Source organism: Epinephelus moara, chromosome 18, assembly GCF_006386435.1.
Source record: "Epinephelus moara isolate mb chromosome 18, YSFRI_EMoa_1.0, whole genome shotgun sequence".
Lineage (NCBI taxonomy): Eukaryota > Metazoa > Chordata > Actinopteri > Perciformes > Serranidae > Epinephelus > Epinephelus moara.
Window position 1 is genome coordinate 23,696,232 of NC_065523.1, and position 13,588 is coordinate 23,709,819.

At 41.3% G+C, this 13,588-nt stretch overlaps 1 protein-coding gene across 1 annotated transcript in view; it reads right to left on the reverse strand.

Annotated features, from left to right (window-relative positions):
• Positions 1–13,588, reverse strand: part of abca3b (ATP-binding cassette, sub-family A (ABC1), member 3b) — a 38,230-nt gene that overhangs the window by 18,855 nt on the left and 5,787 nt on the right. Inside the window, exons 3-10 of the mRNA XM_050069548.1 lie at positions 11,561–11,807; positions 8,841–8,968; positions 6,559–6,724; positions 4,455–4,714; positions 4,247–4,363; positions 3,773–3,893; positions 1,246–1,419; positions 976–1,157 (exon numbers count right to left, since the gene is read on the reverse strand). Coding sequence (XP_049925505.1) covers positions 976–1,157; positions 1,246–1,419; positions 3,773–3,893; positions 4,247–4,363; positions 4,455–4,714; positions 6,559–6,724; positions 8,841–8,968; positions 11,561–11,807 — 1,395 coding nt within the window. The remainder of the gene's footprint in view (positions 1–975; positions 1,158–1,245; positions 1,420–3,772; positions 3,894–4,246; positions 4,364–4,454; positions 4,715–6,558; positions 6,725–8,840; positions 8,969–11,560; positions 11,808–13,588) is intronic.

The following is a 13,588-nucleotide window of genomic DNA, read 5'->3' on the forward strand; positions in this document are numbered from 1 at the left end:
GAGCAGGAATAAAAACTGAATATTTTATCACTAAATGGTGTTTCTAGAGCAGCAACAGTCAAATTAAAACAGCATAGTCACAATATAAACTCAATATCTCACTGAAATCAAATCTAAAATGTCAATAAAATAAACCATATTCCTGAAATCACAACACTGAGTAAATAAAGAACACAGACATCAGACAGTATGACTTCTCCTGTTTTTTTAAGGCAAACTGTCACATGTTTTGTTGCAGTTCTATTTTCTTAAATTAACAATAAAATATATTTTTTACTAATTTGTCATATCATCAAGAACATCGTTGTCGCAAAAACACCCTGAAACATTGTGATATTATTTAGGGCCAGATTATTAGTTGACATTACAATTCACAGATGTTTCCTAAACGTCTCATATGCAGGCTACTTGTAGTGACAGACGATTGTTATGTCCAGCGACTCCACATTGCAGCCTGACACAACAATGTTACATTAAGACTGCTGTTTCAAAATCAAAGAATACAATTAGTAATCAAAGCACTCACATAAGAATGTATCTCTAGCAAAGCGCTAAATATTTTTTTAGAATTCTCTGTCAAAGTCAGCAGAGGGAGATGCATAGAAACGGCTATGTCGTAACCTAATGTTACCCCTCCATGGGGCAAAGACAGACATAAAGAATTGTATTCATTCATTACTAGGGAGATATGATCAGATCAGGCCAGTCTCTTTTGATTGAGGTGGTTACACAAGGCATTTTTATTCTGATTGGACCTCTGATTATAAGTGGAATATTAGGGTCCATGAAAACGCACCTACTGTTGTAGAGACTAAAGGCACTGTGAGGAGGGACAAAATTATCTGACACCTTTGTATCACTTTTAAATGTGTTATCCGTTCATAATTACATCCCATTTATGTACCTAGTTTTGGTCACATCCCTGGTGAATGTGTGTGTGCGTGCTAGTGTGAGCCGCTTAGCTTTGATGCATACCAGTAGAAAGAAGTAAGACGGTAGAGGCACTCCGTACTCTCCAGGAAAAACTGCCTCCATATACCAGGCCACCAAGCCATAGAGGACAGAGTCAAACAGCAGCAAGCCCAACACCTGGGCCAGGGAGAAGTCATCGTCTATCGTCACAGAGTCGAACATGTTTGACCACTGGATTCCCGTTCCTACAGAGAGGAGAGGAACAAAAAATTTAAAAATACAGTTCTAAAAGAAAGGATCAGAGAGATTGACTCTAACTTCTTCAAGTCTCACCTTTGCCCTCAAACATTCCTATGAGCTGAGATCCCATGGCCATGGCCACATTGGAGATGAGGCAGGCCGACACCTTCTGTGCGTGGCTCAGCAAGTCGTAGCGTGGCCACAGAAACAAATAAGGCAGGTAGCTCAGGAAATAGATGAAGCCGCCCGCTGCCGCTGCCACATTGGCTGAAATCAGAGCCAGAATAGAAAGAAACAAAGGTTGAGAGGATGCTGAAAAACATTAAGACCTGTGTTGCCATAAAATAGTGACTTAAAGAGCACAGCTTCTGTCACTCTCCTTTGGCACAATTACAGCACGTGGTCATCGCTGCGCCTCTAGACGAGCTCAAACACACACACATATGCATTTGGAGAACCAAGCAAGAGGTAACAGGCAAATTAATATGTCAAGAAAACTACTTTTGCTGCAAAAACCCATTTCCCTGACTGAAAGAACAAGTCTGTGAGTGCTGTTCAGAAGAAGCATTAAGGAGGACAAATGAGACATGGGGAAAGGAAGTTGAGCACTGGTGATGAGGCGAATGAAAGACTCTCAGGGCTGTTTTTGCTTTCTATTTCTGAGCAGCATGACAAGACTTCTCGAAAGAGCACTTGTGGCAGACAATGTGACATTTTGAGACTGTGTGGAACACGCATTGATTAAGTGCCATTACCTACTTCTAAAAAGTACATCAGTGGTGGGGGGAAGTATCCAGACAACTGTTCGCACAAAGACAGCTAAAGGAGGAAAAAACTAGCTTTGTTAAAAAATGGCCACTGAAGGATCCTCTCTGTTAGCTTGGCCTGTATTCTATAAAAGCTGCCTTTCTCCTCTTCCGTCAACAAATCATTATTTATTAGGAAATCTCTAGGTTTGTACCCAACTCAGTACCCTTTTTTTATTGAAAAGAGTTTAAGAGTTTGAACTGGTTGCGGCAGGGACATTCAGTGTGTTAGTGATGTTCACGTCATAGGCTATATTAAAAGAAGCTAGCCCTCTGAGCTAATGCATGCTAACTATGCTAACAAGGGGTTGTACACTAGGTATCAAACAAAAGCCAAATATATTGCATAAGGTTGCTGTGATCGATAAATTCACCACTTCTCAGAGCCTCCTACTCCAGGCAGCTGCCTCTGTCTCACTCACCCTGGATCTGAGTCTGCAGCTACATCTGGGGACAGAAACATTCCTAGAAGTAGACTGACTGACAAAAAAAATTAAATGAAACAACTGCTCGACTTGAGGAATCTCACTCGACTAAGGGGTCTCCCACTGATGATTCAAATCTTCAACTTTCATGGGCAGCCCTAGAAATCAGTTGAACCTAATTATAGTTTGTCATGTAATGTTCTTTGTATTTTAATAAGCCCATATTTATGCAGTGTCCGAGGGAAAACACGAGATTCTTTAGCTCACATTATCTGTAGGTTCAGCAGTCACTGACACAGTTTTAATGACTTAAGTCAGGCTGTCAAACACCACAGTTTGGACAATTATTCATGGGCCAGAGACAGGCCAGGCTGAGGGAAGGCAGTGAAAGACGAGAGAAGAAAAGAAGAGCAGGACACGATTTTAAAAAACACCCTAAGTGCCTTGGCTCATAATGTCAAAGCAGGTGACAGAGCACATGTCATTACTCATAGGACAGAAATACAGTGATTAATGTGAAGAGAAATCAACACATCAGGTTTTTAACTATCTTTTCTCTTCGACTCCTGTGGACAAAAGGATTTTAAACATTCTAAACAAGTATTATCAAGTGAATGTTTCTCATATTGTAGTTTAAAGAGCCAAATAAAACCATGAACGACGGCATGGATAGGCAAGTGCTTATGTGCAACTGCTTTGCAAAAGTCTGCATAAAAAAGAAGTGGTGACGAGCACTTGCAACCTGAGCTGCTTTGTTGCGAAAAGTTGGAAAAGAAGGCTTTCATTCAGATGCTGGTCTGAATGAGTGAGAGTACAAAGGAGGGAAAGAGAAGAGGAACATGAGGAAGGAGAGATAGGATTTAAATAGTTCTCTTTATCGTCTATGTTGTTCAGGCTGGACAGGGTGCTTTGATTTCAAGTGGCTGAAGACAGAAAGAGCTCACACCAACCATATATAGGAAAATTACTACTTTTTTTAAGTGAACAAAACATGTCTCTTCACTAAGAAAATCTAGACTGATAAACAGCACTACAGGTAAAAGGAAAAATATGTTTTTTTTTCAATTGGGGTGAACTGTTCCTTTAAATATTTACCCTCTCATGACTGATCATGTGATCATACTGTACACACATTACTCCTCGTGCAGATCTTTTTGTAGTTCAGTTTTGTAGTTGTTTTTGTTGTAGCTGCTGTGCCATTTACTGCTGTGTCAATGCCTTAAACCAGCTCGTAGGAGGAAGCAAGGCAAACAGCAGGCACTCTGACCTACATCTGAGATACCACACACTGTTGCACACAACTGTATGTTTCAGCAAAGGGCACCTGTCCACACCAAACACACAGCAAGAGACTGACAGTCAAAGAGTGGGCAGACACTTAACACGCACCTCGTGAGAAGAAGGCACTGATCATGAAGCTGAAGTTAATGGTGGCCACAGTGAAGACGAGCAGGAAGACAAAAACCAGCGTGGGGTCACTGTAGGTCAGCACTGCTCCGTTAGGGCTCACCTAAAACAGCAGATAGAAAGACAGCTTCAGTGCTCAGTTACAAACCTTACATCAATATCTCTCTTTAACTCTCTTTTCCTCTTGGTTTGAGTTGTTCCAAAACCATCACAGCACTGCATCTCATTGCTTATTAGTTAACTACACCACACCACATGGAGTACTGCTTTAAGAGCTACAGCTTAGCTACATATTTGAACATAAAGAAATAGAGACTGCAGGTATTTTTCATTAAATACTACTGCAGACGATATCGGATTATCTTTTATTTATCTAAGTAACTACTTAAACATGTGGTGAAGGTATTTCATGCTGGAATGTGGTTTATGCAGCAACGTTTCATAGCTCAAACCCACCTGGATACAAAGGAGCAGAGTCACAAAGAAGACTGAAATGGAGAGGAAGAGGAAGAACATGAGGAACCAGGCGCTCCAGTGGAGCCAGTTGCTGAGGCCCATCATCCTCATGTACTCCTGAAATGCAGGAAGAACGAGTCGAGATTAAGGATCGGTTTATTATTTCAGTGCCAGGATCAGTAGCCCATACAGAGACACACAAACACACCTTGAGCTTCCTCTCCTTCTCCTGCACCACGGCTCGTACTATGTTGAGGGAGGTGTAGGTAAAGCTGAGCACCAGTAGCAGGGGCAGTTGGTTCTGAATGGCCAGGATGAAGACGTCATATATAAAGGCAGGGTAAGGAAACCGCGACAGGACCACTCTGGTCTGTCGCAGCAGAGAGGCAGCAGCTGTTCTGTTGTATGACCGCATGATGGCTCGGTCCACTGCATGCTGTACAGCCAGGAATCCCTCTCGGAAATAACCTTTAAGGAGAAAAGAGACGTAAACACAGAAGAAAATAATGTTTATGTAAGAAGTGACTCATGACACAACCCCACCTACGAAGTGACCTGTTCCATGAGGCAAAGTCCTTCTTACCTCCCTCGAAAAGTCAACATAAAAATGGGTACGTGGCCTCGAGGAACAAAAGTAGAGCTGCAGTTGTGAGTTATTATGCATGTGGAGGTTGGAAATACATATTCATGGGACTCTAAAAGCTTGTCAGTTCTATTATGCTGTGAGGATGACTTCATCTTTTGGAGCACGCCTCTCAGCTTCATTATGAGAAAAGGTCTGGGCCACAGCAGAGCAGTGTCTTGTGTAATCCCCACTTCATCATGATCACCACAAATTACAAAGTCAGGTGCATATTAGAGGTCAACCGATTTAACTGTTTGATTGATTAATTTCATAAACTACAGTAATTGCCTCTGAATAAGGCCAGTGGCTGTGCAGCCTCCACCGGCCACTTGAGGACATACATCACTGATTGGAGCTAAGGAGGAGAGGGTTGTGTTAAATAGAGCAAAAGTCAAGAGGATTCCTGGTTGTTGTTCGAAACAACCAGACGGCTGTTTGTCTGCACATTCTCCTTGTGTCTTCTTGTCTCTTCGGGTTCTCTGCCTTCCTCCCACAGTCCAAAGACATGAAGGTTAATTGGTGACTCTAAATTGTCCGTAGGTGTGAATGTGAGCATGAATGATTGTCAATCTCTATGTGTCAGCCCTGTGATTGCCTGCTAATCTGTCGAGGGTGTACGCCACCTCTTGCATAATGTCAGCTAACCGATTAAACAGCAATCGGCTTTTTCCTGTCCCAAACTTTTAATATATTCTACTATCAGTCGACCTCTAGTTCATATTGAACATGAGATAAATGTATGTAAAAGTAGTCCTTCTGCGCAAAAACTTCAGTGCGTTTTGAATACTCTGTTTCTTCTTTTGAGACAAGCTGACATCAACTCTTGAGGGATTTCTTTGTATCGTCATCTAGCACACTACTGCAAGTGTTTACATTATGTAGCCTACACTGCTACATCTAGCTACATGCTAACATCAGGGATCATGTAATCTTGGTGGCTGATAAATTTCTCCCAGTTTCTCGATCATAATCGTGCTGGAACGTGACAGTTGTGAAGAGTTTGGTTGAGAAGTTTATGCTGGTGATTTTTCATGGTAAAAAGTGCCACTATGCTCTGTTACAGTCATTCCCCAGCTGCAATGACAATGCAGAGACACCGAGATACAAAAGACCCGGAAACACTGACCAATCAGAGCAGACTAGGTTTTTCAGAAGGAGGGCTAACAGGCAAATATGTTCTAGTGGAAATCCAAAATACAAGTATGAACCTGAAAATGAGCCTAATATGTCCTCTCTAAATTTGACACGTCAAACAACCTGCAGGACAAATGTGATGATAAAGTTACGAGCATTTGGTGCCTGACAACTCACGAATGATTTGAGAGCACAATGCATCCTGATAAATGTGCAGGGGCGTAGTTGCCATGGAAACATAGTGTGAGGAGAGGGCTCTCGCTCAAGAGATTGTGGGAATTAAGTGCTTTTCATCAATCATAATCTCTTTCTAAGCAGAGAAATAAACTTTTTTAAATGACTTATACTCATGAATAACTCCTCTAAGAATTATGGAGTTTTTAAGAATATTGAACATTTAACATTTTTGGGATAAGAGGTGCTCTCACAGGGTAAGTAGCATTAAAGCAGAAAGGATTTTTTGGCTTACAGGCGACAAAGATAGGTGAAAAGAAGACAGATAAAGAGAAACAAAGCCAAGGAGTGTCAAACAGAAACAGATAAGGGTTCTTACCAGGCGTGCCACCCTCCTTGTCATACTGCTCCCTCGGCCCTGGCAGCTGAAACAGGGGATAGAGGCTGAGCGTGTGCCAGTCCAGGTCGCTGTTTGGGTTCAGCTCCGACCTCTCCTTGGGTGGGGCGTTGCGTGGGGTGAAGCTAAAACGCAGGTGATAGCTCACCTGTGTAAGAGAGTACAAAAAGAGAGTGGAATTGGTCGACTTAAAAAGAAAGTGGAGAGGTTTGAATTACACACAGACACATTTAGACTCTTTATCAACTTGGCTTCAAGTAATGCCTCTCACTTAAGCCAAGCTCAGACGACAGAAGTTTAATTTATAGATTTAATGTGCCGCCTTGTTAATGCACTCTATTATGTATTGCATTTTGACATAACTGTTTCGATTTGTTGTTTTGGCTAGGTCTCACTAAAAACAAATTTTAATCTCAATGTGAGAAACTTCACAGATGATCTTCTCTCTAATCTCAAACATACACACACTACAAGATTTGAATTGAATAATTCATCATACACTACAGGATCCACTTAAGATTTTTATGTCAGAAGGAGCCACTCATGTATTCTTATGGGGAATCAGATGTAAACAAAATGGAGACTGACACGGTGCGACAACTTGCTGTCATGTTATAGATGCTTGCAGGATAAAAGACTCTGGAACAGTGGGGGCGCCCGGTCAAGACAGGTTGTATATTCTTCAGTGAGAACTGGAGGTGAGATTTTAACTGTCAGTTTTAATATCTGTCAACACTAGTATGCTAGCTAGTGTTAGCCTCAAGGGCAGGGATTTTTACTGTTACTGTCAGCATTGCCGTCTCCTTGTAGACTCGTCTATCTTAATGGGTACTATGAAAGTACTGGTGTAATCATAATCGGCCAGATGAAGGGAGAATTCAAAATAAGTTCTCTTCTTTGCCTAGCCTATTTTTTTCTAGACATAACTGAGCTCAATATAACATCAAGATGAGATTTAACCATTTTCTCATTCTTCTTAAATTCAGCTCTTGAGAAACAGCCTTCCTCTTGTCTAAAATGATCAGCGCGGTCCTGATGAGCCTGCTAACAGATCGGGAGGTTTAACACTGGATCAGTAAACCCCTCACATTAGTCTGGATGGTACGAACCAAGGCTCCAGACTACATTAGGAATAAATTGGCCCACCTGTATCCTATGCCCTCAGTTTTATTGAGTGAATAAATCAACTAAGCAATAAATAAGCCAACACTGAGCGGACTACGACAGAGTTACAGTATGCTTTGGCAAATCAAGGACATCATTGTCTACTTAAGGCTATTAATTTGTAAGATTTTCAGCCTCTTATTGTTTCTGTTATATCGTATATACACCCCTAAGTTTTTTCCTATTTCCTAATTTTCCGAATTTGTCATACCTTTGTTTATTGTTTACTGTTGTTCAAAGACAAAAGGGGTGGTTGGGGGATGCGAAAACAAGGAGAGAGGAAAGATAAGACAAAAGAGAGCAACAAAGAGCTGCTTGTGTCTTATCACTCTTTGTGTATTTATGTTTATTGTTTTTATGCATCTGGCAGAAGGAAGAACTTTCTACAAGGTCAATAAAGTAATTAGCATGAAAGAATGATTCATCCAAAAACATGGCAATACATTTCCCTCTCCTTGAGAGCGTGAGGCTGTCTGAAACCTTCAAGCCTATTTAGTATGTTAGACTTTTTCATCAAAGCCAGATAAAGCTTTTCCTACATGTGATTTCGCTGATCAAACCTGTGAATTCATTGGTCCTCTGTCAGGTTTTTACTGCTACACAGGAGGATAAGTTTCATTCCTACTTTTATTCTGCTTTGTATCAGAGCAGACGTCAGTCTGGTTGTTATAATCATGTCATATCATATAGTTGCCATGCACTATGGTGCTTTGTAATGAATCTGACCAAAAAATGAGCCAGTTTGTTTATCTAAGACTCTCCTTCCATGTTTAATCTACCAGCTGACCAAAAAAATCAGAATAAACAAACATTTAAGGAGCAGAATGAAGTGCCTGGACCGGTATTACTGGTAACACATACTGTTATTCTTCTCTCCTTACACTGGGATCGGTCAAACAAACAGTAAGTCATTATGGTACATATTTAGCACCTGTCTAAGTATTTACACTTCTGTTAAAATAAAGAAAAGAAGAGCTAGACTGCAGTATCCCTGATGAGATTACCAGACATCAAAAAAATGTACCACTCCTCAGGTGCAGGAATCAACCATCTACCTGCTACAGTGTGTGTGTCAGTGCAGTGTGTGTGCTGCCTTTAACCTTTAGCGGCAGGGGTTCATCATCATGGGTGAAGGGGTGCTCAAACACCACAGCAGCCAGCAGCTTTCCTGACTTGGGGTTATTTCTAACGTAGTCCTCAAAGTGCTCTTCTGTCTCGAAGCCACGCACTAGAAAAGAGACGAACACACACACACAGATACAAACATCATTGCATTACTCGTAGTGGGGCATTCATCTCACGTATGTCTGCTTTCATGCTTGTCTCATTGCCCGACCTTGGTGCTCGCTACCCTCACTGACAGCCAGGAAGTTGGTTAAGGCACTGTCAGCATACTGAATTCAATGGCTAATAATACCAATACAAAAGGTCAAATTACTGAGGAAAAAGGTGCACTAAAATACGCCGACATGCTTTCTTCGTCACAGAAAAAAAGAAGAGATTCCCACAACACTGAAACACACAAAGCAAATCAAAACCCAAGCAGTCCAACAAAGCTGAATTAAAACAGAAATGAGGGGGGGAAATGAAACAGATTTGGTTTTCTTTTCACTTTTCATTCCATTTCTGTCTTTTCCATAACTGGATTTCTCAATGACATTTTTTCTAGCACTTTTCAAGCACACATGAAGGTATTCTGGACCTGGCAATGTTACACATTGATCACACATTAGTAAATCTTGGTCAGTGTCATAAAATAAACACTTGCATGCAGACTGAAGGAAATAGGTCAAGGACAACCAGCTGCCAAACACGCCAGTTCAGACATGCATTCGTCACACTGCTCTTCACTGCTGAAATGGTTAGTTTAATTCCTAACCAACCTAACCAGGGTTTAATTCTGCAGTTACCAAGAGGGTATAACATTTGTACAGAGTGCCTCAATTAATTTTAATATAAATCATATTTGTGTTTTTAAGAGAACAAACGTCCAAATAGAATAAAATATATAAAGTCTACTGTCATGATAACCAGTAAGCTAACGTTAGCTAGCCTGACCGCACAGTACACACCTCCTATCAGCCTGAGTTTAAATAGTTAGAGAGAAAATAGCTGAAATTAACAATTAAACATTTCAATAATTAGCCAGGTAATGGATAAACTGTCCAACTTGTTAGCTAAAAATAATGGCTAAACAGTTAAATGAATTAGCTAACAGTACTGTATAAATGGCTAAAATAATAAGCTAACAGTCATGGTTAAAATGTTTAAATAATTCGCTAAAAGTAATGGTAAAGGTTCAAATAATTAGCTAAAAGTACTGGTTAAACCTTTAAATAATAAGCTAAAAGGACTGCATAAACGTTAAAATATTAGCTAAAACTAATGGTAAAAGCTAAACAATTAGCTAAAACTAATGGTAAAAGTTTAAATACTAAGCTCAGTGTTATAGATAACCAGTTAAAATAGTGAATAGTTAAATTAACGGATAAAAACTTAAAATGACGCTAGTTAGCGAACAGTAACGTATTGGTTCATCAGCTGAATGACGGTGCAAGAAAACTTAACATCTGTTCCTGATGATGTCACGAGAAGGCAAACCTACTTTCTAATAATAATAATTTCACATTACACAATAAAGGAAATCACATTTCACAATTCACGATTTCGAAATGCAAGCATGTGAAACTAATAAGGCTTTTCAATGCCTAATATCTTTAGAACAAAAATACCACAAGTGTGCTTCCTTTTTTAGAGGTCCCACTTCAACAATCCTAAGTTGTTAATATTCTGTCTGTAAAACTGTGGCATTGGAAATGTCACAAGGCTTTTTAACTGTTAATACCTTCACTGTTAGCCAGAACATTGAGGTCACATCTTGGTGGTCTTCTGTGTGCATGACACTCTCAAATTCATCCTTGATCTTCCCCTGCACCTATCCCTCTGAACGAGGAACCCAGCTAAATTATTCATTAATGGCTGAGCCGGGTTCTCACACGGCTGTGTGCACGGCAACCTACACAGATCTGCCTACCTGCTGTTTCTGCCTTCAGCCTCACAGTGTTGCATTTTTCTGTGTTGCTGATTGTCTGTCAGTGTACAAATATGTAAACAGCCTGTTTGCACACCTGTCAGTCAAACTGTCTGCATGTTCATCTGAATAGCTGGTCACGAAGACGCGTGGGTGTAAGTGTGTGAGTTAAAAAAAAAACTGAGTGTAGGTCTCCTGAGAGAGGAGACTAACATGCTTCAGTGTGTGAACTTCCTTTATTTACCTAAACTTCAAGCTGGCACAACAGTAGGGTGCGGCCCGTTGGCTCTCCTGAGGGCGGTTTCTAGAGTAACCAGTATGCCTACTTCTATCCCAAATTACAATTGGTGCCAAAGCTGTGGTATCTGTTTCACAGGTTATAATGGTTACACTAGCAGCTCAAACTGGAAAGGTAAACAGGAGGCATTGCTGCAACAGAATCGGGTTTTTAAAGCCCTCGATTCCTATATTGTATCTGAAATGATTGAGGAGTATAAAGTGACGATTCCTTTCAGTAATATATTTTCACATTTTGGTGTAACAAAACAAGATATAAAGTGTTTGTTACTGAGCTTGAGATTTGCTGTTAGGCAGACTTTCTCACCTTTGGAGGAAGCCAAGCTAACCATTTCCCCCCATTTCCAGTCTTTATGCTCAGCTAACAGGCTGGAATTATCTGAAGCATCAGATGTCCTGTTTTTCACAGATTTGCATGTGGAGCTGCTTTTTAAACAAGCCAGCATTGTTATACCAAACCCACCACCGATTTCCTGCCCGACCATTACCCACCTGCGGAGAGACTCAGGCTGCCTCGCACATCCTCTGCCACCTGACGCACCACACTGGAGTTGCCGGGCACATAAGCCAGCTGCAGGTGCGTCAAGAACCATTTGGGTAGCGCATCAACGGCATAGCTCTCATAGACCGTGGCATTTGGGTAGTCCTTAAAAGGCACCTTCTGACGTAGCACAATGAGGATGCCGGAGAAGAGCAGCGGCAGGAGTATCTCCACCAGAGTTACCAGGATTTGACGTTTCTGGAGAGCAAGAACAGAGATAACCTGTCAACTTTGATAGGGATGTATGAGGTAGGATGAAAAAGAGTGGAAGAGGAGTTTAGGGTTCAAAAAGTGGGCGCACAGCCACTGACCAAAAAGATATTGAGATGGATTAACAACGCTATATTTAACAGAATATTCATGACTTTGAGTGACTCAGTACCTTGTTAAGAAAGTAATAAATGGCTCCATTTTCAGCCACAGGTGAGCAATGTACAATGAATTCCCTTTTAGCTCCTCAGACACAAAACTAAGAGAAAAAAGAGCCTTTAAAAGCAAACGCAACCCCATTTCCAGATTATTAATATGCTTTGAAAATGCTAACTCCAAATCATTGTTAATCAAGATGGGGTCTGGCCATCAATTTATTCTTTTCACACTATTCAGAATTGAAAACAGACAATTTCACAGACAGTTGACATGATGTGACAGCCTCCTACTGCTGAGTGATTGGAGAACAAAGCAGCGTGGACAGTTTCAGGACATTACAGTCAATCTCAGAGGGGCGCCAATATCAGACCTTTCCCTTTCAGCACTCAATCAAGATGATCACTTAGAGGGATAAATAAGAGCCTAGAATAGACACGTTCCCCATTTGTCCACGTGTATTAAGTGTGTTTCAATGCATGAATACATTTAGTCATAACAGTGCTGGAAGCCTTCAACTAAAAGCTCAGCTTGGTCAGTGTGGAACATTTTGATCAGACTTTACCTGATTTAAGTAACAGTAATGTTAGATTTATGCTTTGATTTATAATTTTGTTTTTCCTGTCTTTTCGAACTCACTTCATTCAGACAACATCTTGGTTAGTCTTTCCATTGATCCAATAATCAACATCTCTGGTTTGGTCAGAATAAACCCTTAACTAACAAAGACAGATGTGAAAAAATGCTGGCGCTACCGCGGTTTTTCCCAGCAGTCTTTCTCTGCTGTTGGTGGCCGGCTTTTTAATTTTTTTAAATTTTATATACTTTATTAATCCCTGAGGGGAAATTAAATTTTTCACTCTGTTAATTACACACAGGTCTAAACACACATGCACAAACTGGACCTATACATGCACTAAGTGGAGAGATGTCAGAGTGGGCTGCCCATGACAGGCGCTCCGAGCGGCTGGGGGGTTCGGTGCCTTGTTCAGGGGCACCTCAGCAGTGCCCAGGAGGTGAACTGGCACCTCTCCAGCCACCAGTCCACGCTCCATATTTTGGTCCGGACGGGGACTTGAACAGACGACCCTCCGGTTCCCAACCCAAGTCCCTATGGACTGAGCTACTGTAACATTATCTCCACCACCCAAAGTCGCCAGTTTTCTCAGTTCAGTTGCCAGCTCCGACAGTGGAGACTGACCTCTGGTGGCACATGCTGTGCACTACATTACCTCAATACAGTATCTCTGTATCAGTTTAAGAGAAAGACAAGCGTCTGTATTTTTGACGGTATCGAAAATTTTACCTTCGGGATTTCTAATACCCAGGTATACCATAATAACTTGATACCGCCCAAGCCTAGTCATGACCAGAGCATGTAAGCGGAGCGGAGTGGGTGAAAATTTCCACTCCTCGCTCGCAGACCTGTCACTTTGCACCGCTCGTCCGCTCCGCTTGGTTCTGCGCATTCTTCGCTCCATCATAAATTTTATCCCACTCCACTCGCTCACCACTCCGCTCAAAACAACTGCGTCGTACTACCCTAACCTGTAATCTTCTATTCACAAATAAAACGGGGTCTGCCCATTTTTCCGACAGCCCATTGGTCCGAC